The following is a 27,377-nucleotide window of genomic DNA, read 5'->3' as shown; positions in this document are numbered from 1 at the left end:
TTCCAGCTTATATTACAAATGACCTGTTTTGCAAATGTGTGTCAGATATTGTGGATCGGTACGTCTAAATAACAACACAGGACTTCCTGTACGAATAGGGACATAAAAAGTATACCCAAGGCAAGTTATAGATATAGGAAGATGTGGTGTGAGTGTGAGATATAGGAAGATGTGGTATAGATATGCATTCGGCACTTTATTTATTTCAAAAAATATTCGTGTATTGAAAAATTTGTGTAAATTGATTAGAAATATCAATATAGACGTATGTTCTCCAGGTTGATCCCCAATCTCTCATTCTTGTTGCTCGTTTAGTGCAAACTTGTCATGCGCAAAATCTGTATGTTATTATATGTAAAAATATCGTTCCTTGTACCATTAAACTTGGTTTTATAAGAAATAAAGAATCTTGATAGAAAATTTAATTTTTGATCTTATACTTTTTGTTTTGATAAAATCAATTCAATATTTGAGAAGCTATTTACAAAAAACGTTAAATACACTTTTCGTTTTGTTTCAACTTTATAATGAAACTCGTCCTCAATTTCACCTAATTTTACATAAAGTATATATAATAAATAAAATGTTCTCTTTAACTATTTTGCCATCTACCAATTTCAATAGACATTTTTTTAATTGTGTTCAAAGTTCTAAATCTACAAAAGAATAACCATTTTTGTAACATTGAATACCAAAGAAAGCTTCGTAACTGTTTTTTGGCATAATTGTTTTTATTCCCCCTTTTCTGAAACTCCTGATAGAATAGAACATCACAAAACAGCTTACACATGCACATTTGTTTAAAAAAATATTTTTCGCCATTAAAACTCATTCTTGTCCCGTATGACATTTCCTGAACGAGTGAAAATCTGAAATAATTATTTTATTAAGCTTATATCTTTATTGCGGTAGCCTATTATTGAAAAAGGGTATAATTTTAAATTTCATGAAGTAAGATTCATACCACCAGAGACATTCAATATACTAGTAAACAAAAGAAACGACAGAAGGCAATACATTAATCATATAAAATAAAATTAGATACAAAAGCTTTGCTCATTGTGGGAAGCCGTAAGGTGAACTACATGTATAGTTGTTAATTTCTATGTCATTCGTCTCTTTGGCAATCATACCACATCTTCCTTTTTTATATAAATTTGCGTTCATCAGCTTCATGTGGACCTTGGTGGAAAGCAATAGTTTGAAGTTGTCCCATTCACAATCGAACCACATCTACTTTTTATTCTGTCCAAAACCGGGAATGATAGCTGCAATAGGCAGCGATTAAAAAACAACAGCATAAAGCATCGTAGTGGCCATCTTAGTCTGTTAACTAATTTTAACGTTGGTAGGAATAGGGGGGGGGGGGGGGGGGGGGGCTTTACTTTTTCAGCAAGGTTAAGTCGAAAGTCGAGCTGATGAAGTCAAGAGTGGACAATATTTCTGTGCTCAAGTCTACTCTTTGGGTTCGAAACAAGGGATTAAGAGTAAATATTGATGAAACAACAACCCAACAACACAGACAATCAAGATATTGAAAGTTTTTTTTACAGTCTTTTGGGGTTTTTTTTATTATAGAGAGATCCCTATACACCTTATCAAGCCAAACAAAAACGTTCCATGTATAAATAAAGTAAGGAGCTAATTTCATATTACCTGCCATTAAAAATATCACAAAAGGCACATACATATTTTGTGAAAAGTTTAACCATACCATTTTTATAATATCAATTCGTGGAAATCAAACCAAGTACATGAAATAAAAATCAGTACAAGGAAAATACTTCTCTATTTATTAACGATTTAGTAGATATATAATGAACGTTGAATATGCCTTATATCCAGACCTGTCCAGAGACAAATTCAAGTTCCAAATGTTATACTGAATATGAACCCTGTTCTAGACTGATAGTGTCGAGAAAGATTTTTAACGTGCTAGTTCACAAGGTAACACTCCGCATTTGGACATCATTTAGCCACTCGAGCATACCAGTCTTTTTTTTTTTACAGATATATCATGTAATGGAGGAGAGGTGTAATTAAATTATTAATTCCACTTGCTTAGCGGAGGAACAGCAATTTTAAATGTTGACGTATTTAGATTGACCAGGCCGGGATTTGAACCCACGATTTCCCGCACTAAGTGCAAAAACATAACCAAGAGAAATCTGAAATATAGTATCATACCAAAAAAACTAAAGTGCTATAAATAATCCAATCTAAAAGAACTCTCCCTTTTATTTAAGCCATCAACATGCATTTAACCAGTTGATATTATTAAAAACTGTACTTGAAAAACGATGGTCGATTTAAGCATAGATTTCATGCACGGAAGACTTCTGCACATTTGGTACTCTTGCACAATTAATTGAGGCAGCTCTGTTTTTTATTCAATATATCCTCATTTTGCATTACCATTCCAAGTTCCATGTCCATTCTCTCAGTCGACCTTTCATATTTGCTATGAAAAGCCTACCTATTGTGTTCTCGTTATGAACATACATGTAATATTTGCCACAGGACGTAAAACAAAGAACATTTATCAAACAGACTCATTAATAATTAATATCATGAAAACCATATACGAAGGCAAGATTTGCACAATCCTATAAAGTAATATTTCCATGTATCCGTTTCGATAATTATTGAAACTATAACGACCCTTTTCAGGGTTGCGTTCAATATCGTAGCAGCTACGTAGTGCGACGTAAATTTATGACTATTGAACGAGAAGCTAGCTTAGCTGCTTTTAATATCTATGTAGCAGCTAGGCTAGCCACCCGTTCAAAAGTCATAAATCTACATAGCCCTATATAGCCGATAAGATATTGAACACAACCCAAGGTCGTGTTCAATATCGTAGCGGTTACGTAGATGGGCCGAGTTCAATATCGTAGCAGCTACGAAGTGCTACGTAGATTTTGACTATTGAATGTGTAGCTATAGACTAGTTGTTACATAAATATTGATAGCAGCTACGTAGCCGCTACGTAGCTGCTACGATTTTGAACCCAACCCTGGGACGCGTTCAATATCGTAGCAGCTACGTAGTGCTACGTAGATATTGACTATTGAACGTGTAGCTATAGACTAGTTATTACTTAGATTTTGATAGCAGCTACATAGTCGCTACGTAGCTGCTACGATATTGAACTGATCCCTGGTATCAATATCTATGTAGCAGCTAGGCTAAATACAAAGGTTGAGTTCAATATCGTAGTAGCTACGTAGTGATCAATATCTATGTAGCAACAATTGTTAACGTTTGTAAGATACCAACAAAACTGACGAATCCATCTTAGATGACAAAACGTATCAAAATTAAATCCTATGGGAGAAAAAATAATCCTATAGGACAAAGTTAATCCTAAGGGAAAACAAAATATCTTACAGGACAAAATTTATCCTAAGGGAGAGAAAAAAATCCGGTAGGAGAAAAAAATATCCCATGGGAGAAAAAACATCCCACAGGACAAAATAAATCCCTTAGGAGAAAAAAATATCCTAAGGGACATTAGTTTCTGTCAAAAAGTCTTTCATGATAATCCTATAGGATAAAAAAAATCCTATCGGATTTAACACTTTTTTTGAAAATCCTACAGGATTTTAAATCCCATAGGATATTAATTTAATCCCATAGGAGATAAATTTTCCTATAGGATAAATAAATCCGATAGGATTTATATATCCCATAGGATATTTAAAATATCCTACGGGATTAAGACTTTATCCTATAGGATTTCTCAAAATCCTGTAGGATTTTTAAAAATCCTATGGGAGAAAAAAATATCCTACAGGATTTTGTCACTGTTTTCGCTCCAGTTGCCGAACCGCGCGAGCCATGTCAAATTTATTTTTGTATTGTGTTATTTATCCCCAGAGGTACATTATTACCAAATTTGATGATTCTACGACAAAAAAAAGTGTGGTTCCAATTTGCACTTATGAGAAGTGCAAATTAATCCAAGAACATGTTATTATATACCATGTTTACAAAATATACGCCAAATATTTTCAATTGTATTCGTTTCAATCAAAGAGAGAGGTTGAAGATGATAAATCCAGCTGTTCAGTTATTTGCATATTTGAGAATCATTCAATATACTGAAAATATAATGTCATTAGGTTCATTTTATTGTGGTTGTGTGTTATTTTTTAAATATAAAAATCATGAATTAACAATTCTTGTGAAAATTATAATTTCAAAAGATCCGATTTAAAAAAACTGTATATACTTATCTGAATGACTTTATTATTAGTTTGATTTAAATATGAATTATTATTAGATTGTACATGTAGTTTAACAATGTTTAGGTCTATCGCTAGTATGAGCATTCATAAATGAATAAAATGTTGAGAAATATTGTGGATTCATATTTTTTAGCTGATACTTATTTTCGTGAACTGCTTAAACATAATATTTTCGTTGAAACTTTATAACGTGACTTTACCAAATTCTGCAAACAATCCTATGAAAGATGAAAGCGTCATTCTTTTAAATGTGTGATTCTTCATTTTTCAGGAATTTACAAAATTTTGTACCAAACGACTTAGTATAAGTAAGCCATAGTATGACAAAATCAGGGGATTGAACTTCTACGGTTATTTTCATTGAGAATGCAAAACAAAACTGCCGAGGAAATTGGTCAGAACATTAGTCGACTACCCATGAAATAATGTCTCTTTTCTTTTTCTTTTGACACACTCCTTATTATGTTGTTCGTTCAATTTACAGTTTCACGGTGTGGAAACGGAACTGTACGTTTTATAATATGTTTTAATTTACAGGGTTCCTAATCTAATTTGTTTATATGTCTTAATGTGCTTTTTATATGCTTAATGTTTTCGCTACAAAATAGTGAAACAGAAACATTATATATAGGAACATATGTGTACAGCAATATTTTCATTTTGCAACTTGTTATTGGTTCGAATGGTAAAGCCCCGCTTGACAGTCTACCTAATGACTAAATAATTGCAAGACAATACAGTTCCTTTCTCGCACTCTGTGATCGTACTTCCTCATTCTGCATATGGAATCATTCACACGAAACAGTATTTTGTGTCTTTTGAATATTGATAATTTGGAAGATGATGGCAAATAGTATTTTGTATATATGTTATGTTGTTATAATATTGCTATAGTGTAATAAAAGCGGCAGCTCAGAAAAGATATACGCAGCGAGCTAGTCAACAAAATAAAATTATGATTTTCCAAGTACTTTTTGCTTTTAAAAATTGCACCTCCAAAGAATTGTAAGAACAAATCTTCGGATCCGAATTATTAATAATTGGGAAAATTATGATAATATACACCATATGCTATTTGAAGTAAAGTGCCCGAATTTGTAACTAGTTTTGCTACTTTACGTATAAAAAAAAAACATGTGTCTATTCAACCAATTTTAATCAAATTCTCATATTTGATTTATAACAATGATAAACATTTATCCAAATTATAAAAAGTTTAAAATAAACAATTTACAGGGCATGGGCATGGAGTTCAATTATATATGTAGCGTTGTAAAGTGTGTATTTTAGTCTAGACGCCATCTAATAAACTATGAAGTTGAACTCCGACACTTTCCAATGACCATGTAAGCGATATAAACATAAATATAGATATAAATATTAATAGATATCGAAGTCGTGCAACTTAAATATGTATGTTAATCATCGTTTTTACCTGTATAAGAATGATTATGTGTGGATTGAATCAGTCAATGAAATGATTAACCTTGGTTTCACTTTCAATGTTGACATTCTTTTCCTTTAACTTTACACGGACAGTTCATGCGTTATCCATCTCTAGCTAAGGGCTTGAATTGAGGTTCACATGAATACGGAGTCAATGAGTTCGAATTATTCACTTGCTAGTAAATAGTTGATCATCAATTTGTCTTACCTTATTTTGACAAAATTGAAGCATACCAGTTGCCAAAAGCGATTTATTATTTCACTATTTATCGTTCATTAATGATTGAACCAAAGCAAATCATATCTTAGCTTTTTTATATATCTCTTAGCTAGTGCCTCTTTAAATTCAAGTGTGAAAATCAGAGGTGGTAAAAACAAATTGAATATAAAAGAGTTTAATGTTAAACATGTTCATATAATCAAATTGATTTTCAATGCTTCGTGTTACTGTTGAAGGCATTTACATAGACAATTGTGAATTACAATATGTTTGTAAAATTGAAGAAAGTCTGCAACCAAAGTCAACCTGTTGATGTTACTTCCGGGAGATCATTCTCTTTGGTTAAGATATGTTTGTGATTTTTTTTGGATGAAAACTCAAAACTAACCTAAATCGTCGAACATGTGGTTTTTAAAATTATCTCCAGGCGTTTATTATCTAATGACCTGTTTAAATATTAGTTTGGTAAAAATCTTAAGTACACTATGTACATATGAAATAAAACAATGGCCTAGTGTAAAATTAATTCAATTGAATCCCTCCTATTTGATTTAAACCGTTGATTTTCATTTGATGATGAGGAATAACACCATCTTTCGAGTAAAATCATATACTACGTATGTCAATTTCCATTGTTACAATGTATTATATCTTATAATGCAATATAACATGTTTTGAAACAATACTTTACAAATATATAACAATGTGATTTTCAAACATAATAATATATTGAATTAATTCTTGATCATTTACTCTTGCATCAACAACAATTCGTTCCTTCTTCATCCAAGATAAAAACAAATCGTGCGAGGTCGTTCGGAACCTCTTTAACGAATTGACTTACTTCTAGACAAGTTGAGAATGCAATTATTTCAAAGCTTAGAAGCCATTTTGAAATGGTTAATCATTCGTATATTTTTGTAGAAGAATGATTAACAGTAGAAATAGAGCCGCTTATTTGCAAGAGATCTTGCAAAATATTTACGGGATATGTGTGAAAATAAATATATCAATAACAAATATATACTTCTTATTCTTGTGATCTTTAAAGTATCAAATGAAACAATTTTATTCCAAGGAGTATCATAAGCTCAGTTGACAGTTCTTTGATCTATTTGACTCAAATACTCATACTTGATTTATAACATAATAAAACGATTATCCAAATTACTAAAAGCCTTAAATAAACTAACAATGCACTGACTCGATAATATGTATCAGCATTTCGTGTGTGTTTTTGTTGAGACATTACTCCGAAGACTGTCGACGGTCATCAAACTCCATATAATCATAAGAAATAAATATAAATCGACATACATATTTAACGACCACGTGCAACTAGGTTTTCTTACAAACATTTGTTGTTAGGGGCCAGCGAAAGCCCGCTTTCGGGCTTGGAATTTTCCGGCTGTGATGATGGCCCATTCTTTGCTATGTGCTGTTTTACGCTCTTAAGTTGGGTTGTTGTCTCTTTGGCACATTCCCGTTTCTATTCTCAATTTTATTTTTATGTCTGTTTAATTTCATATTTGTAGATTGAAAATTATGTTGTTTTGTCGTTTTGTATCTATATAAGAATGATTTTTCTGTTGAACGAATCAGTCAAGAAATGGTTCACACTTGTTTCACTTTGAATGTTGACATTTTTTTCCATTCAATAGCTGAAATAATGCGTAAGTCATCTCCAGCTAACAGATTAAATTGAAGGTCACATGAATACGCATTCAATTAGGTTGAATTTTTCACTTGCAAGTGAATAATTGATCAGCGACCTTTTTTATATTTTATTACTTAAACAAAAGTGATCGAAACTGGCTGCTAAACGCGAATTACGATTTCACTATTTTACTTCCATTTATGATTGAACCAAACATAGTCATATTTTAATTTTTAAACGTAGCTTAAAGGTTTAAATTTGATTTGTTACAATTATTGAAAAGTGTCCTGTTGATAATTTAAGGAATTATTGGACTCCTTTACGCAAAGTTCCTAAAATGGTACTTATTTTATGTAGTACGATATTTTGTATATAAAATTGAGAGTATATTAAGCAGAAACTTTCAACGATCTGGCATCCGAAACGAATATCCCACATTAAAAACAATTAAACAATGAAATTAGCAACAACTGACAAGTATCGAGGCTTCAGTCGAGATATGCACATAAAATTTTAGCAGTGGTAAACTTGTATTTTTGTTTTAAAGACATGGTCCTCTCCTTAAAATGTACTTTAAAGAGGATATAATATTAATTGGTACATAAACATGTTCTTAAACATAGATTGATAACATAAGTACATGAAATAAGATAAAAAAAAAAACGTAGGTCGATAAAATACTACATAAAGAATGTCATCAGTTTGTTTCTGAAGGCAAGATCAAATAACTTGTTTCGCTTGGGGAAAATCATGCTGTCATTTATTATAATATTGGTTGCTGGCTTTTGTTCACATTGAAACATCATTACCTAATCTGGAAGACAAATTGTAGTGTACTGCCTGAATAAAGATTTAGGGAATTTTAATGAAGAAGCACGAAACACTTGTAATTCCAGGACGTCACGGCAAATACGTGCATATCGAAACAACTGAAATGAACACTTCATAAGGAGACAAAGAAATATATGCCTTAGATAGTCAATTTGAATAAACATAAACAGAGTTTAATTATAGAAGTTGTTTAATGAGGACATAACAAGACTACACACATTTTACATATAGTGTATTCCGTGATCGTTCCACATTATGATATTCTAGAACAATAACATTTATCCGATACTGTGTGTTCCAATGAACTGTGGCGCATTCAATCTATCATGTTCATATTTTAACTCTAGGGATACCTGTTTCATTTGCAATCATACCACATCAAATTTTGAAGAGCTAACAAAGTTTATTTCGCGGAAGCGAGACATTAAGCGGTCGGCCACAAGATTTAGATTCTGTAAGTCTGTGGTTAACATTTTCTTTACGTCAATAACTTTTTAAAATACAAATAAAATTGTTTGAAATTGAGACAGAAACTTCTTAATGAGTATCCAGGGTAAAATTTTGAAAATAAAACATGTTTTAATTTTCCCGTATTTTACAGATAAATGGACTTAGAATATTTTAACAGTTAACAAGTAGTTATTGTACTTTGTCAAACTTTCATAGATTTTAAGAATGTTCCTACAGTTAACAAATAGTTACTTTCTAAAACCTGCATAGAACTTTTTGAAACTTTGGAAGTAGCTTTGTAAACGATAAAGAGAAAAACTCTGAGGCAAAACTTGAAGCAAAGTTTTGGAGTTTAATGTGCGTCCATTTTCCTTGAATTAGTACACATTTCGTTTATGGGCTAGCTTAAGGGATTATCTCGCTGTGTTGAAGACTCTTTGGTAGTCTTCGGCTGTGTTCTGCCTCTTTGTCGGTTTGTTGTCTCTTAGACACATTCCCCATTTCCATCCTTAATTTTTTCTTTGATTTCTTTTTCTCATTTTTAGTATTTTGTGAAAGAAGGACATATTTTACAATTTAAAGACAAGCTGCGATAAAAGCAAATAACATGATAAATCTTTAGACCTTCATGGATTGCTATGTAACTTCAAGACCAAACAGCATAAAAAAACATTTTTTTTTTAAATCTGTATATTACTATAAAATTGACTCATTTTTTAAAGTCAACATTACACTTTACCAAAGACAGCAGCAATCGCAGGCGAAACACGGGGTTCCATGGAACCCCTAATGACATTTTATGTTATTTGTTTTGGTAAAAAAATTACATAAAAACCAAGCTGACGAATCTACCGTTTTTATATTATCATTTTGTTATTGCTTAATATTAACTGAATTCAGTAGATTTAACCTAGAAGGTTATAATAGAATGTGTACCTTACCTTAGGCCAGGTAATTCTTATTGGGAGAGAGATGTCAAATGCAAATGTTCAAATAGTAACAAAAAATCATATAAAGGTGTAAGCCGTACTAGGCTCATATTGTTGTAGCTTTTAAAAGACTCATAATGAATATATCAACCTTTTGATGCTAGCATTCATAAAAAAGATACATAAAATAAAACATATGGTCATTCATTACGTCAAAGTCAATGGATTGATAGATACCAATTACACAGTACTATTCTAAAATGTTTAAAAAACATGCTACTTAATACTTGATACTAGATAAGATACGTTGCCGTATAAGTGTCAAATTTAATATAAGTACAAAAAATATCAGTATGTATACTTAATTAATAAATTTTGGTGAGAATAACAAACACTTCGCTTATTTCATATTAATGTTTAATATATGTTATGTTAGAAAAAAAACCGTTTGGCATGACCAACGGCTCATTGTTGAAGAACATTTTGTGAACTTTTGTAACCGTCTGATTTTGATAAATTATAAGTATGAGGTTTTAACAGAAAATCATGCTTTACGCATGGATACATATCGTTTTATTTGGGTAATTATCGAGTCGTTTTTACTTCATATATCTTTTTATTATTATTATCAAAATAAAAATATTTTTTTGTAATTTGTAGAGGCCTGTGGTTATTATTACTTCTAACTAATTAATTCCCTGTGCTCTCATATTCTACAGAACTATGTATAACATTGATAAGGGGATGTTCAAATCAACATAGATGAATACTTATACATCGTACACAAAAAAGTCTTTCTACTCTATAGTGATCCAATATATGTGTATATTGACTTCAAGTAAGGAGACTGTTGTTCAGTGGTTGTTGTTTGTCTGTGTTGTTCATATGTGCTCCGCGTTTCTTTTTTGTATATAGATTAGACTGTTGGTTTTTCCCTCTTAATAGTTTTACATTAGTCATTTTGGGGGTCCTTTAAAGCTTACAGTTTGGTGAGGGCCAAGACTCTGTGTTGACGGCAGTATTTTGATCTATCACGTTTATATAAATATATATATATATATATTATATATATATATATATATTGTGACTTGGGTTAGAGAGTTGTCTCATTGGCACTAATACCTCAACGTCTGAATTAACCCTGCCGGACACTCAATTTGACCTTAACACCTGATATTACTGTCATATATGTTGTCCATAAGATGAACTCAAATAAATAACATTTTTTATTGTTTAATAACACACAATATATCAAGGTTATAACCTATTTTTGTTTGTAAATCACGCAATTAAATCCCCTAAGTATAATGATATTCTATATTGGTTTTGGCTTTATGATAACATAAAGGATACTATATACTGAACCTTTAACATTTGGGAGATTGTCTCATTAGCACCCAAATTACATCTTCTTATTTAAATTATACATAAATATATTAAAATGATGATGGCTTTAAGTCAGTATTGAAATGGTATTAAAGCTATCGGAATGATCGCAAACATGTTTTTCTTCTATGCAATATTTGAGTAGGTTTCCTTAAGGACCTGTCCTCAAATCATTGTCTTTTTATTGTATACATAAATAGACATTGCGGACACACTTGATTATTTCTGAAGAACCACCTCTCATCTATATGGATTGTGAGTCATAGCAGATAGAATTTGTGATAAATTACGACCTGTATGAGCTGAGCTTATAGCTCATTAAGTTGTTGGTTTAATCCTGATAAAACAGAACTTATTCTATCTTCGAATAATTTAATTTTGGATGTAACACGTCTTCTGATTGGCCAACTTATTTTGTTATGAGCCCATAGACATAATTTAGTCATGTGACCGTGATATGGTTATATTTTTTCTGTCTATTCGAAATAACATAAAAAATGTGGTGCACACTGTTAAATAACCCGCTACACGCGTTATTCAGTGTGCACCAAATGTTTTATGTTATTTTTTCATAGACAGAAAAAATATTACAGTCATTCTTTAAATGTTGACATCCCAAAATATGTTAAAATCATGGGTCGGAAAAGCCTTACATTTTAATATCAAAACTCACCTACCATTAGAACAAATGTAATTCGTTTTCTGATATAAACAGACTACAAAATGTGAAACAAATTGAAACGAGAAAACTAACCGCCAAATGTATACCTAAACAATATACGAAAAATCAAAATGATAGACACGAACCAACGTAAACTACTGAAATACAGGTTCCTGAATGACCGTTTCATATTTTATCACGTGGTTCAATTTCTGCGGTAATGGTACATTAATTTTCCATTGTGATGAATTCCGATAATCTCACACCAAAAAAAAACCTCTTTTGTTTTCAATTTCAAGACTTTCTCTGCTTTTACTAGACCATTGTTTAGACTCAAATACAATGCAGGAATTTTTTATTCAAATTAGGAAAAAAAACTGTTATGACCAATTTTAATCGTTTTAATTTATTTAACTGTATTTCCAGCATCCATTAGTATTGGAGAACCAGTCATACTGTCAGCACCGGAAGTACAAAGAAAAGACACCAGCTCAGCAATCTAAAATACGTATAACAAAATGATTGTTGATCAAGATACAAAGAACAAGAAAATTAGGAGAATCTGTGCAGTTAAAATAAATAATAACAAAAACGTTAAACATTTTCGTGTTCCCGTAGCACTTTTCTAGAACTACCTTCATTAAGGAAGCTCAAACCTAAACATTCGAAACCTAAACTACCATGAAGGACAACAAAAAGCATAACCAAATTTGTCGTAGGTCAACTTATCGTAAGGGAATGAACCTTAATTTCTAAAAAAAATATTTAGAATGATTCATATGAACTTACCTCTTGTACTGTTATTGGTTTCTTGTGTGGATTAAGTGTACTAAACAGTTCTTCCTGTAATAAAACTTTCAGAGATAAGTCAGACAACCAAACAGTAAGATTACAATACAAATAGATTGATAGACAGAACGACATCTCCTTTTGTTCATATCGGTGAAATAAAATGCCAGATGAAGATTTCGTATAAACACATGTTTGTTTCTACAGAAAATGAAGACAACGTATCAATCGTGTTTGAAATCATGGCCACATAAATTGTATGTATGAAATGATCTGTATGATAATTATCATAATAGAGGGTAGATTGGGAAAGATACTTGTATATAGATAAAGCTACAAAGGACGCACTAGTGACGCACGATTCAAACCAACGGAAAAGTAATATCAAATACACGTACAAAGTTAAAGAGCATAAAAAACTGAAAATTCCAAGAAGATGTGCTAAAAATAAGACTGAAGCAACCTATACCAGGGGTAAAAATTTTAAGCATTTAAATGAGTTTGCATTTCATCCATAGTAATAACATTACGGTACCAATTTTCCTGCATCCAGATGCGCATTTTGACAATACATGTCTCTTCAGTGATGCTCGTGGTCAAAATGTTTGAAATCCAAAGCTAATATAAAAGATGAAGAGCTATAATCCAAAAGGTCCAAAAAGTAAAGCCAAATCCGTGAAAGGAATCAGAGCTTTGCATGAGGGAGATACATTCCTGAATTTATAATAATTTCTAACATTTTGTTACAGCAAATTTTAATAACACAAAAAATCCGTATTTTCATGCCAGTACCGAAGTACTGGCTACTGCGCTGGTGATACCCTCGGGGACTAACAGTCCACCAGCAGAGGCATCGACCCAGTGGTAGCAATTACATTAACATTACCAATTTTCCTGCACCAGATGCGCATTTCGACAATACATGTCTCTTCAGTGATGATCGTGGTCAAAATATTTGAAATCCAAAGCTTATATAAAAGATGAAGAGCTATAATCCAAAAGGTCTAAAAATTAAAGTCAAATCCGTGAAAGGAATCAGAGCTTTGCATGAGGGAGAAGCATTCCTTAATTTATAAAATAATTTCTAATATTTTGTAACAGCAAATTTTAATAACACAAAAAAGTCCGTATTTTCATGCCAGTACCGACGTACTGGCTACTGGGCTGGTGATAGCCTCGGGGACTAACATTCCACCAGCAGAGGCACCGACCGAGTAAATTAACCGAAATATGGAAAGGAAATTAAAATTTTATGTCGACCCACAGTAATGACTACTTAGTATTGAAATTACATTACCTTAGCACAATCAAAAGACAAAGAATTTGCGGCTGCATGCTTTTCTATTTTGTGATAAAATACTACAATAGAAAACGAACTCGTTAGAATATTAACGTATTCATTAAAAAGAATTCAACGTGTTTGGAGGTAAATTATTCTACACTTAGTAAATGTTCTTAAGAAACCTTGAACACAATTATTTCTGTATATGGAGGTATGAATTGCACAAATTGTTATTCTTCCGAAGGTTGTTAATAATTTAAGATGGTTTTGAGATAATCGATAATATCCTTTTTTCATTTCATTCAAAAATTGTAGTTTTAATGTCTCAGTTTTTTAGCAACGGAATGCATTCAATTTGACTTTGTGTCATTTATCAATTCTTTATGATTTTACTGCTCTATATACTGATCTATTTTGTCTAGCTTCTTGCAAATATTTTGTACAGTTGGTGCACTTGCTGTTTTGTAATACAAATCAATCTATCATGTAACATATATAAAACTTTGAAAGAAGGTAAAATTGAGAATGGAAATGGGGAATATGTCAAAGAAACAACAAAAAGTGTCTATATTGTTTGTATTGTTTAAGAATGCTGTGCCTATTAGTTTGAAATAAGCCGGTACATTTTGATAATTATTTATTTTTAAATAAGGCATATATGTATATAAAACGTGTATTGACGATACAAAACCTACAAAACTTACTTACTTGGTGCATCAGAATAGCCTGGACAGACTACATTACATGTCACACCATGCGGAGCGGCTTCTAGTGCAACACCCTAATGATATAATATATCATTTTATTAAGTCGCTATAGATCAATAGTATCGTCGTCTTCTGTGAGTTGTATCATTTAAAAAATACATTCATTATTTGACATTGTTTTAACGTTATTTAAGATTAATTAGATAATATTTGTTTTCTTGGTGATAACCCTAATTTTTGTTTTTTATCATGATTTGAACATCGGTAAACTAATTTTGCCTAAATTTATGCCTTGTCTGATATTTTTTATTCATATATATATTACATTTTGTATAAAATTGTATCAAAGGCGTCACCCCAGCTGAAGTAATCAAACAAATATTAATCAATCAATCATCTGCTATCAGTATAATTGATGTCGAACAAAACATACTTTAGTGAGTCCAATCAATGCTGATTTACAGGCACTATAGGCAGCCAGTTCTGGTCCACTTATAATACCCATCATGGATGCCATGTTTATAATTCTTCCCCATCCTGTAATGCAAGACAAGACTAGACAAGACACATACTTTATTAAAGTATCACCGTATGCTACATACATCTAAAACATATAAATACATAAACAACAGCGTATACATAAGCCCTCCAAAAAGAGTTACGGGAGACTGATTAAAACAAATACATAGAATAAATATATATATATATGTATTAAACCTTTGTGTTACAGTGTTACATCGACCTACATAAAAGGTTAATTTCAGCTTATACATAAAACACTCAAAAAAAGTAATAAGAAACTGATGGAAACATATTGACATAAAACATATAAAAGTAATTTATATGCAACATTAAACATATAAACATATAAAACACTTTTTCTTTTAAATTGTTAAATAACATAATTGCAATCATTCATAAAATAAATGAAAACAACACGTTATTAATTACATGCGTCCACATTGTTTTCTGGGTTCCTCTTCATCAGAATACTGGAGCCAATAACAGTATTTCCCTCCATCATTTGTCTTCAATCTTACTTGAGTATTTACCTAACGCTAGAATATTTATAGATATTAACAGATATGGTTTGTGTATGGACTTTATAGTCTTTCTTAACTATTGCGTTTATGTAGTTTGTCTCTCGCGATGTTAAAAAAATGTTCACATGTTCACGTGCTGAAGGTGCTTATATTCTTTGCTTTTTAGCTCACCTGGCTTATAACTCAAAAACCAAAGCATTTAGAGCAAATCTGACAGGGTAATATTGTTTATCAGGTCAAGATCTATCTGCCCTGAAATGATGAATTGGACAACCCGTTTGTGGGTCGTTGCCCCTAAATTGGTAATTTAAAGGAAATATTATTGTTTTTGGTTAATATCTTGAATATTATTATAGATAGAGATAAACTGTAAACAGCAATAATGTTCAGCAAAGTAAGATTTACAAATAAGTCGAGTGACCGAAATGGTCAGTTGACCCCTTTAGGAGTTATTGCCCTTTATAGTCAATTTTTAACCATTTTTCGTAAATCTTAGTAATGTTTTACAAAAATCTTCTCCTCTGAAACTACTGGGCCAAATTAATCCAAACTTGGCCACAATCATCTTTGGGGTATTTAGTTTACAAAATGTGTCCGGTGACCCGGCCATCTAACCAAGATGGCCGCCATTGCTAAAAATAGAACATAGGGGTAAAATGCAGTTTTTGGCTTATAACTCAAAAACCAAAGCATTTAGAGCATATTATAGGTAAAATTGTTTATCAGGTCAAGATCTATCTGCCCTGAAATTTTCAGATGAATCGGACAACCCGTTGTTGGGTTGCTGCCCCTAAATTGGTAATTTTAAGGAAATTTTACTGTTTTTGGTTATTATCTTGAATATTATGATAGATAGAGATAAACTGTAAACAGCAATAATGTTCAGCAAAGCAAGATTTACAAATAAGTCAAATGACCGAAATGGTCAGTTGACCCCTTTAGGAGTTATTGCCCTTTATAGTCAATTTTTAACCATTTTTCGTAAATCTTATTAATCTTTTACAAAAATCTTTTCCTCTGAAACTACTGGGCCAAATTAATCCAAACTTGGCCACAATCATCTTTGGGGTATTTAGTTTAAAAAATGTGTCCGGTGACCCGGCCATCTAACCAAGATGGCCGCCATGGCTAAAAATAGAACATAGGGGTAAAATACAGTTTTTGGCTTATAACTCAAAAACCAAGGCATTTAGAGCAAATCTGACAGGGTAAAATTGTTTATCAGGTCAAGATCTATCTGCCCTGAAATTTTCAGATGAATCGGACAACCTGTTTTTGGGTTGCTGCCCCTAAATTAGTAATTTTAAGGAAATTTTACTGTTTTGGGTTATTATCTTGAATATTATTATAGATAGAGATAAACTTTAAACAGCAATAATGTACAGCAAATACAAATAAGTCAACATGACTGAAATGGTCAGTTGACCCCTAAGGAGTTATTGTCCTTTATAGTCAATTTTTAACAATTTTCATAAAATTTGTAAATTTTTACTAACATTTTCCACTGAAACTACAGGGCTAAGTTCATTATAGATAGAGATAACTGTAAGCAGCAAGAATGTTCAGTAAAGTAAGACGTACAAACACATCACCATCACCAAAACACAATTTTGTCATGAATCCATCTGCTGCCTTTGTTTAATATTCACATAGACCAAGGTGAGCGACACAGGCTCTTTAGAGCCTCTGGTTTTATGTAATAGCATATTTATTCTCGCACATAATATATCGAACTGTATTTTCACTGATATTCATATGCAGTTCATCCAAATTTTAAATATACTTGCTCTATTCATCCTTTTGAAGTCTTAACCGTTCCCTTTTGATTCTTTTTATTCAGGCATTTCTTCTTTTGATAATTTTTATTCTGATCTTCTTCGTCATAGGTAAAGCGAGATAACTAAAACATCCTCTATCGACACCTGTTAAAAAACACTCATGATCCACTTCTGATATGATATTTTGATAAATGTATTACCTTTTTTCTTCATTTTTGGTAAGAATTCTTGTATCAACAAGAAGGGAGCTGTCAGACCAACAGCCATCATATTATTCCATGTATCTAGTGGATAATTTTGTATGCTTGCTGTAAACTGGATTCCTAAGGAAAAAAAGGAGATATACTTTTATAGAATGTTTCACGTCAAAGAAGCAAATTAAAGCTTATTTTGAATATTGAATTTCGGTATATGGATATCAATATTTGCACAGTAGATATTACTGTTTGGTAAAGGGAAATAGAGACGATATCAAAAATCATAGAAATATTCAGAAGATTCAAATGATGGTAAAACATAAACGATGGGAATCGCACGAATGATAAATAGAGTGAAAAATGTTAATGTCAGCTGAATGTTTCGGATGAATATGCCAAACGTCCAAGGATCATTTCCCCAAATCTTCATTAGAGAGTAGAACAGCCTTTTCGTTCATACGATCATTGATATCATCTACATGTGTACATTTTCTTTTAAATGCATGGATTTCTAAAGAAAAATACAGAAGAAAATTTCAAATGTTAGAAAGTAAATAACCCACTTAAAATGAAAAAGAGAGGGAAACACCAGGATTTAAAAAAGGAAAAGGAAAACTTACGTTCACATTGTTAATATGTACATTGAAAGTCATGGCGGCTTTACATGCGCCAGACTGGTGGTTAGCTCCTGCTGTACAAATGGCACTCCTAGTTTTGACATTATCAGGTAAAACATTATATTCGATGAATAATTAATTAAAAAACGAAACCAATTAGCACTGTTTTAAGTGTGAACTCGAGCTTACAGTTTATACTCCACATATGAAAACTGTTGTGTTGTTCATTCGAAAGATATGGTAAGTTGCATTCAGTAATGTCACGATCGCGGACCCCCCCCCCCCCCCTTCCCCCTTTAAACTTAAATCATGGATCCGCCCCTGATGATATAACAGTAAAAAATCATCAGAAGACAAACCACAGTACAAAAATAAAGAAATAAAGGCAACAGTAATATGTCGCTGTTTAAAACTAAAATCTATTAAGAATTACAACAAATCCAGGTTACAATCTAAAACCTTTAAAACAATGGGGAAAACATCAACTACATAACATTAATAATACTTTTAGATATTTGGAATATTATTGGCTCTCAATAATGACAACTTCAGTATGCACACTAAAGAGATCTATCCCGTTGAACAAACTTTAAATAAAGCTAATAATAACATTGAACACTGCCCTTTTCTGGATCTTGATCTCTATATCGTTAAGCTTCGTACAAAAACTTGTGATAAAAGAGATGATTTATTATTTCCAATTGTTAATTATGCATTTTTAAATTGTGACGTCCCTCTGTCACTATCTTATGGTGTTTATTTATCTCAAATTGTTCTATTATCTCGTGTATGTAACAAAGTATTAGATTTTAGCGAAAGAAATCTTTGTGAATTACTGAAAAATTATTACACCAGGGTTTTCGAAGTCATGAATTAGTCAAAACATTTATCAAATTTTATCATCAGTACAAGACATCATTCGTTAATATAACTCAACTTGCAGACATCGTATACGTTTAGGTATTTCACATCTAATCGTTAATGGTAATATGTTTTACAAACCACAAAAACGTCGGCATTCACCTCAAAAGATAATAAAACCTTTAAACAGACTTATTGAGAAGGGATATAGTTACAATACTGGTTTCAGGTCATTAAATATTGCATATTTTGGTATTAATATTGATTTACAATAGGGTCTTTGCATGGGAAATAAACACATTAATTCTAAAACCAGTTGTTAACATGATACAGGTTGTGTTCTTCTCATATGTTTTATGGTGGTATGAGTAAACACCTAACGGGAGGGCTTGTGCTTGATATTCATATGATGAAGGCATAATCTTTCAATCAGTGTTATTGAGGTCTGGAGTTCGCATGTCAGTGACTACAAGTAATCCTTTGTGAATTTATGTATAATTGTCATGTTGTTTACTTTCTTTTGTTACCTATTCTGACATCAGACTTGGACTTCTTTGGAGTTTTACTGTGTGTATTGCTGTGTGTTTGTTTTTCTTCTTGGCTAGAGATATAGGGGGAAGGTTGAGATCTCATAAACATGTATAACCCCGCCGTATTTTTGCGCCTGTCATAAGTCATGAGCCTCTGGCCTTTTGTTAAGTCTTGTATGCTTTTTAATTTTAGTTTAATTTTAGCGGAATTTTCTCGCTGTATTTTAGACCAAATGGTGGCTTTCTGCTGTTTTGTGCATTTTGGTCGGATAGTTGTCCATTTGACACATTCCCCATGTCCATTCTCAATTTCATCATTGTAAATATATATAAATGAATTAACAAAGAACAAAAATCATCGGAATGTTATACTTAATACATGTAGCTGCAAATTAAATCTAGCGTTTCTGGATAACTCCTTCTAAAATTTGAATGCTAGGAAGTTTCTACTTGGCAGACTGTTTGTAAATATATTGAATTTGATTTTTATTACTATTTGTTTTTGGGAAGATAATTGAACTTTGTCTTTTTCGGAGTATAAACTTTCATAAGATGTGCATAACGTTTCTGGATAACTGCTACAGTGAACAATAGACATATGTACTCCAATGCTCAACTTTGAGGGCCATTTGTGTGTCTCCCTGACACAATGATATCTCAAAGAAAAGTCTTCAGCTCTACATCTGTTATAATACCCATCACTTAGTCTAGTTTGTGTTTACATCTGTTATAATACCCATCACTTAGTCTAGTTTGTGTTTTTAAAACAAAATTTTCCACATAACGTTCGTTAATTGAAACAGTTAATATCATTAAATACATGCACTCACCTGCATTATTTACCAGGATATCTACACCTTCTGGGAAGATGTTAAAAATATTCGTGCAGAATGTCTTGATTTCATCCTCTTTCGTCAAATCACATGCAACAAAATATGTTTTGCCAGCATATTTTCTACAATTATGTATCATTCAGATAATTATATATTGTAAATACCAAAAAAAAAGAGGAAATCTCAAAATTGAAAAAAATGAGAATACTATCTTATTAGAAAATGTTTGTTGTGTAATGCTATAAAAAAAATTATTAATTACAGGTTCCTTTGGGGTATTTTGTGTGTTTTGTTGTTGTGCATTAACTGATTTTGTGTCATGGGTGGAATTTCTATATCCCTTTTTTTCTTTTACATATTAGTAAAATGATATTTAAAAAAAAAGAGGGAGCAGCAACTGTATTTCAGTCGATAGTTAAGATTAAAAACAATAAATTACACTGTTGTAAGTACAACAGGACACGGGTACATTGAGGTAATAATTTATTTTCTTATATTATTTACCTAATGAACTTCTCTACTAACCCATCAATCAAAGGTGCACCACCGAGTCGCGGGTACATGGAAGTTATAATTTATTTTCTTATATTATTTACCTAGTGAACTCCTCTACTAAATCATCTATCAAAGTCGCGCCACCGAGTCCCGTGAGAACAACATTACATCCAAGATTAGCTAAATGTCGAGCGACGCCGAGTCCTATGCCAGTGGTTGATCCTGTTACTACAGCGACTTTTTCTTCCATAGTAAAGGCCAATATTTCCTACAGCAAAATTATTTCAAAAACATTGAATACACAACGAAATCCCTGATGAGAGATTTCCTCTCCTATATGGCAACGCAGCAGCTTCTTTTATTAGCTTTATTTCAATCACGAAATCTATGTAGCAATTCTCTGTCTTAACAATCAAAATACTTATGTTTGAAATCTAGTTACATTGCATAATTGTTAAAAGAAGTTAACGAGTTTGCATTTATTACGAAAAATATCTCATTTAAAATTCAGATATAAATTCAGCTCAGCTTGTAATTATGTCGTCGTATCAATCTGTATATAATACAAATACGAATTTTGTGTTAATATCTTTCATTGTTAAGTATGCCAAATAAAAGAATGTACATGAGGAAATCTCTTTCTTTAACGTTCATTGTATAACCCTTGACTGATATAACTTTACATTTGACAAATAGCTGCAGTTTATTATTGACAGTACAATGTAAAATATTAAGTGCTTAGGAACTATGTAAACTATTTATACAATTTACCTTATATAGTTCAATTCAAAATCATTCTCTATCTTATTTATTTATAATCACGTTTAAAATCATCGTTTATTTGATTTAGATATGAGTGAACAGATACGAAGACAGCTATCTTAATATTATGAGTGCATATCTGTATAACTAAAGTTTCGTAAACGGTGTGTTGCGTTTGTTAGAGTTTGTTTAACGTTACAGAAGTAGAAAGAAATGCATCTAAACGATCAGTGTTCACTAAACCTGTTTAAACTGTCAAAATGCATGCCAAAGTTTAAAAGATATTTAAACTTATAACGAGGGAAAATGTGTTATAGACACAGAGGACATCGCTCCTCTATGTAGATTTGATTTTCCATCATGGCCGTTTTTATTTTTTTTTTGGCGGTCAATTTTGTATAAATATCATTTAATACAGATTCTGGACAGATTTGTGTATTTTGTGCATTTGAAATTTGGTGGGAGGGTTGATCGAAGAAAACCAATTTCTGTTGTGGGTTGCCATACAGGTTTGCTGGTCTGATGTAAGGGACATAGTGAAGATAATGTCCATATTGAACTTATCGTGCACTTTCGATTGAATTTCCAACAGGAGTGTGCACTAATGAGTTGATTATATTGCGATTTTGAGGGTCCGCCATTTTTGTTTGCAAACGTATCTTGGAAACAAATCCTCTAAACGTGTTCGCGCTGAACCGTTTGTATCGTTTGTGTTAGAAAGAAATGCACTCTATATAAATATATTGGCTAGTCGTTAAGATCGTAGAAATACTCAACGGTTCCTTGAACACGAATGCTTTTATAGAATATCTGTGAAGAAGAAGACACGAATATTTTCCCCTGATCATAGCAATGAGTTTGTTAATTCTCTTTCATCGTATGTGACTTATTAACGGAGGTTCGATTGACATGAGTAACACGTCAGTTCAACAGTGTAGCAGGAGTTCTAGCACAATTTATATTATTCTATGTAGGATTGAGAACTTTTTTTGTGTGCGTATTTGCTAGTTGTTTTTGTGGGTTCGTGGGTTTTTCGTCGACTTGTCAGGTGTCTTAAGCTTTTCTCTTCTTAACATACACACTACTCGTGTGATTGCTTGTATCTGTAAAATGCAGCTATTCCGAATCATATTATCTAATTCAATACAATTTTAATACTGCAAATTGTATGAAGAATATTTGGAGTTTTTTTATTATTAAAAAAAAATTCACAAAAATACTGAGCTCGGAAAGTCTCTAATCACATGGCAAAATCAAATGACAAATGAAAATATAAATGTGATTTTTATATTCAAACTCACAGATTTGGATTCGAGCGTCACTAATAAGTCTTTTGTAGACGAAACGCGCGTCTGGTGTAAATACAAAATTTAATCCTGGTATATGTGATGAGTTTATTTACAACCACTGGGTCGAAACCACTGCTGCAGGAGTTTTAATTCCCCGAGGGTATCACCAGACCAGTAGTCAGCACTTCTGTGTTGTCATGAATTATCATTGTTATGGTCATATTTATAAATTAACTGTTTACCAAACTTTTGAATTTTTGAAATACTAAGGCTTTTCTACGTCCGGAATAGGTTACCTTAGCTCTATTTGGCAAAACTTTTAGGAATTTTGGTCCTCAATGCTCTTCAGCTTCTTACTTTTTAACTTTTTGGATTCGAGCGTCACTGAAGAATCTTTTGCGTCTGGCGAAAATAGAAAATGTAATACTGGTATCTATGATGAGTTTACTTAGTTATTTGGTCTTGTCGTAGCTATGTTTTTGAAGTGCAACGTCATATATATATAAATCCAAGTAAAAAATGTAAGTGCGTTTTTTACTTCAAGTTTGTATATGTATATAAAGAAGTATGTTTGTTTTATGTATGCAGGATGTCTATTTTTCTGAATATTTACTATATCATCCAGAATTAACAGATTTATTATTAGTAAAGTTTTATGAGATATTTATCAATATGTTATGAATAGTCCTTGATCATGAAATCATATATTTAAAATATATATTCCCTTTATGCATTATTGCTTAATCATAAATTTGTAATGATAAATCAAATAAGATAACAATTTCAATAACATTATATGACGTTAATATAAAGGAGTGTTACATGTAACTTTTTAGAGTCCAAGGGAACTCACGGTTACAGTAGCTACAGCCAGCCGCATGACCATACGTATATTAAAGTACCTGTCATCAAACTGCAAGTGGATCATGTTGAGCATGTTGAATATATATTCAAGGTCTTCTATTAAAAAAAAGATTCTTTGACATATGGGGACAGTAGAAGTTCAGCTCATATCAACGATGTCAGGTGCTGTTTTCAGAAATCCTGTTTCCTCTTGCGATAATAGTAATGAACGTTGTTTAACCCCGCCACATTCACTATGTTCCTGTCCCAAACCAGGAGCTCGTTCAGTGGTTGTTGTTGCTTCATGTATGTGATATGTGTTTTTCGTAAATTATTTTGTTATAAAGAAGACGGTCCAAAATAAAAAAGGAAAATTCCAGAATGTCCTTTTTAGAGGTAAAAATTTGCTGTTATCGCAAAAAAACCTATTGTTTTCAAATTCGTATGCTAATATTCTCCTTTAATTTGGTAGTTTCTGTATAAAATCGGTGTTGGAAGCAATTTCTTCTCTTGTAAATGGACAAAAATACACCATTAGCATGAAAATTTTATGAGGTTAATGTGTTAATGTTTCAATTTTTTAACAACAGATATATCACAAGTACTTAATTTGAAAAAAAATATCACAATTATGGTTAATAAATACAACTTGATCACGTCATTTTGTATCTTCTCTCCAGTTGGAAAAATTTCTTCCAAGTGCTATTAAACCAGTTAAAATCACTACCAATACATATAGAAATATGAAGTTTTCGTTTCTCCTATTTCTTTCTTCAGCGGAAATCTCTTCAATAAAGTTTAGCAAAAAAACAATCAAAAATTATGTAACTAAAACTATTCATTTTATTTGTTCCTATATATAATGGTTTCTTACTATAAATTAATGTGATTATGGACTTTCCGATTTGATTTTCCTCTGAGTTCAGTATTTTTGTGATTTTACTTTTTAATACATTTACAATCAGGTTTATGTATATAAAAACAAATACGTTATTTCATTTCAAAAACATATTGGAAGAAATTTCTTCCAATTATTTTTACAGCACTATGAAAAGGTTCATTTTATCCAATATAAAAAATCCACTACTTCTTGGAAGAAATTTCTTCAAAGTTCATTTACAGCAATGAGTTTGTTTTTGTTCATGTTTTTAAAATAAATTTCTGTCACTAGGTTGGACCGTTTGTTTTTTCTAAATTAACTTGTTTCATATTTTTCTTGTCGGGACCTTTATAGCCGACATTACGGTACGGGTTTTCTCATGGTTGAAGGTCGTACGATAGATGTACATTCTTTCATTTTAAGTTTGATGGATATTTGTCTGATTCGATAATAAATGCAATTTATCAAAACAACAAAAATGGTCTCATTTATTTTGACGATTTTGAATTCTGGCCATTCCCTATGCAACTGCCTTTATAAAATCAAAATAAATATTGAATGTGCAAGATAAGAGTTGTCTACACGTTCTACAATATATATTGGGCGAGATAACTTTTGTTTCTCTACAACATAAATAACCAACTTCAGGTAGCCGGGAATCCTTTGTTCTAAATGGTGTAAATATTGCGTTGTTCCCTATCCTTCAAATATTGCGTAATCATTATACTTAGAATAGTGCAAAATGTGAGGACACAACAAATATCATGTAAACATAGTACATTGCACCGTATATCAAATTTGTCTACTTTAAACAATTACACATAAATTTATAAGAGATATGTAAATTTTAAAAGTCGTTCAAATTGTTCATAAATCAAATATGAAAATAATTTTAACAACGAGCTTTTTTTAAAACTTTACAAGGTTCCTTGTAGGGTTTACTGTTATTTTTCCATTACAATATTCCAATGTAACTATTTAATCCAACTTATTACTGTGGATTCATTTCCTTTCGTTGGTATCAATTTTCGTGGATTGCGAGAAACTTGCCTTATCGTGGATATGTGAGTTTGTAGTTTTGCCTAAGATAGCATATAAAATGATAGAACATTTACAATTCGTTTAGTTTTAGTTTAAACATATTTAATTATAGTGGATTGGGAAACAAGTTTTGCAACTTATATTAATCCCTTTCCACTTTGCGGGTGCGAGTGCTGCCTTGTAGCGGCATTAGCCTGCTCTTTTTCGAAATCTATCATCGTTTCCTCAAGACCATACTCGCAAATGGTGTCAAGGGAGCGTCGAAAATTCAGTCCCTGAAATTTTCATCCCAGACGGGAATCGAACCAGAACCTTTGTGTTAGCAGTCCGATGCACTAACCACTACACCACGGCGGCATTCGTTGAATATTCAAATTCGTGGTTAATCTGTTCCCAAATTGGTATCGAACAAATAATGATGAATCAACAGTATTCAACTAAAAATTTAATTTTCAAATGTTTAAAATTATAAAAGTTTTAAATGTTTTAAAAAGACTTTTGACTGTAAATTCTTCAATATTTAATTGCAGTAAATATATCATTATGGAATGATTCGGTTGCATTGTTCACATTTCCATCGTCAACACAGATTGATTTATCTTTTTGGAACGTGTACAGCAAAAGTCATAGGCAAGAAAAACATCATTTTTTTATGTTTGTGTCATTGTACCTGAGGAAATGGTAATCGGCATTGCAAAGACATCTTCCTAACTTCCTAATTTCACTTGCATATCCACTGATGGTGTACTCAATAACCCACGGTTCAGCTAGTGATCGCAGCTCATATATCCCAGTGGACTGGAGTTCAATTTCGAATTAACATCTACATGCATTAATCATCCTATTCGTTGTGGCGCTCTCAAAAGTTTACATTGCTCATGTTTTGCCTCCTAAACTTGATATCGGACTTAGTTTTAAATGGATCTCTTGCCTTGTGGTTTATCATTAGTTTTCATAACAACCCATTCTGTTCTGTAAAGCTAGGTACACACTGCCGATCAGATCAACTCGATGAACCCGATTGTCCAAATTTCCACGACCAAGCTCAACCAAATTCTTGATCGGGCCTATTTACGACTTCTACCCGACAACCATCCGACTGTACATGACCTTAACTTGACAATTCACTACCCCATCAGGACTCTATCCCGACAACAAAATGAATACTTATTCGATAATTCCGATCAATTCACGATCTTTACTCGACTAGCTAGACCAAATCAATTTTTTCACGATCTCAGTCTGATCTCGACCAGACCAGACCGACTTGATCGTATATGGGTCGTAGGGATAATCGGAAATTGGTCGAGTATGCACAATTTTAGTATAAAAACGTCCGAAACTTTTATTCCCCGTCGCATTACGTGTTACCCTTGTCCGTCCGTACAAAATGTACGTATGTGCGTACGTCCAAACAATATTAGTTTCCGTTTACATATTTTATTTTGCCTCAACCAATTTTTATGAAACGCCGTATACACAATGATTATTTCCATAAAACACAGTTCAAATGCAAATTTGGGTGGCCGTTCTTGAGTAATGACCCTTTATAATGTTATATATGCTAGCTAGGGTATGGTATGGACACATTTTCCGTAT

The 27,377-nt window shown here is 32.0% G+C and overlaps 1 protein-coding gene across 2 annotated transcripts; it reads right to left on the bottom strand.

The window, feature by feature from the left end:
- Positions 1-12,169: 12,169 nt before the first annotated feature.
- Positions 12,170-21,805, bottom strand: LOC143067122 (D-beta-hydroxybutyrate dehydrogenase-like). Of its 2 annotated transcripts, XM_076240173.1 has the most exons (9): positions 21,735-21,805; positions 21,065-21,231; positions 20,466-20,590; positions 17,631-17,753; positions 15,043-15,146; positions 14,611-14,683; positions 13,918-13,979; positions 12,621-12,674; positions 12,170-12,330 (listed from the first exon to the last, which is right to left on the bottom strand). In XM_076240173.1, exons 2-9 carry the CDS (start codon positions 21,211-21,213, stop codon positions 12,238-12,240), a joined length of 783 nt encoding a protein of 260 aa, XP_076096288.1. In that variant the 5' UTR covers positions 21,214-21,231; positions 21,735-21,805; the 3' UTR covers positions 12,170-12,237. The 2 variants fall into 2 exon arrangements, with proteins under 2 accessions (XP_076096288.1, XP_076096290.1); XM_076240175.1 differs by lacking the exon at positions 21,735-21,805 and having other exon boundaries at positions 21,065-21,332.
- Positions 21,806-27,377: the final 5,572 nt, after the last annotated feature.

This window comes from Mytilus galloprovincialis, chromosome 3 (genome assembly GCF_965363235.1).
Source record: "Mytilus galloprovincialis chromosome 3, xbMytGall1.hap1.1, whole genome shotgun sequence".
Classification (NCBI taxonomy): Eukaryota; Metazoa; Mollusca; class Bivalvia; order Mytilida; family Mytilidae; genus Mytilus; species Mytilus galloprovincialis.
This window is presented reverse-complemented; position numbering and strand designations above follow the sequence as displayed.

Coding starts and splice junctions, on each gene's coding strand:
- LOC143067122 (XM_076240173.1), bottom strand. CDS start 21,213: ATGGAAGAAAAAGTCGCTGTAGTAACAGGATCAACCACTGGCATAGGA. Junction 14,684..15,042: donor CATTGATTGGACTCACTAAA/GTATGTTTTGTT, acceptor TTATATCATTAG/GGTGTTGCACTAGAAGCCGC. Junction 12,675..13,917: donor TGTCTTTTGATTGTGCTAAG/GTAATGTAATTT, acceptor GTTTTATTACAG/GAAGAACTGTTTAGTACACT.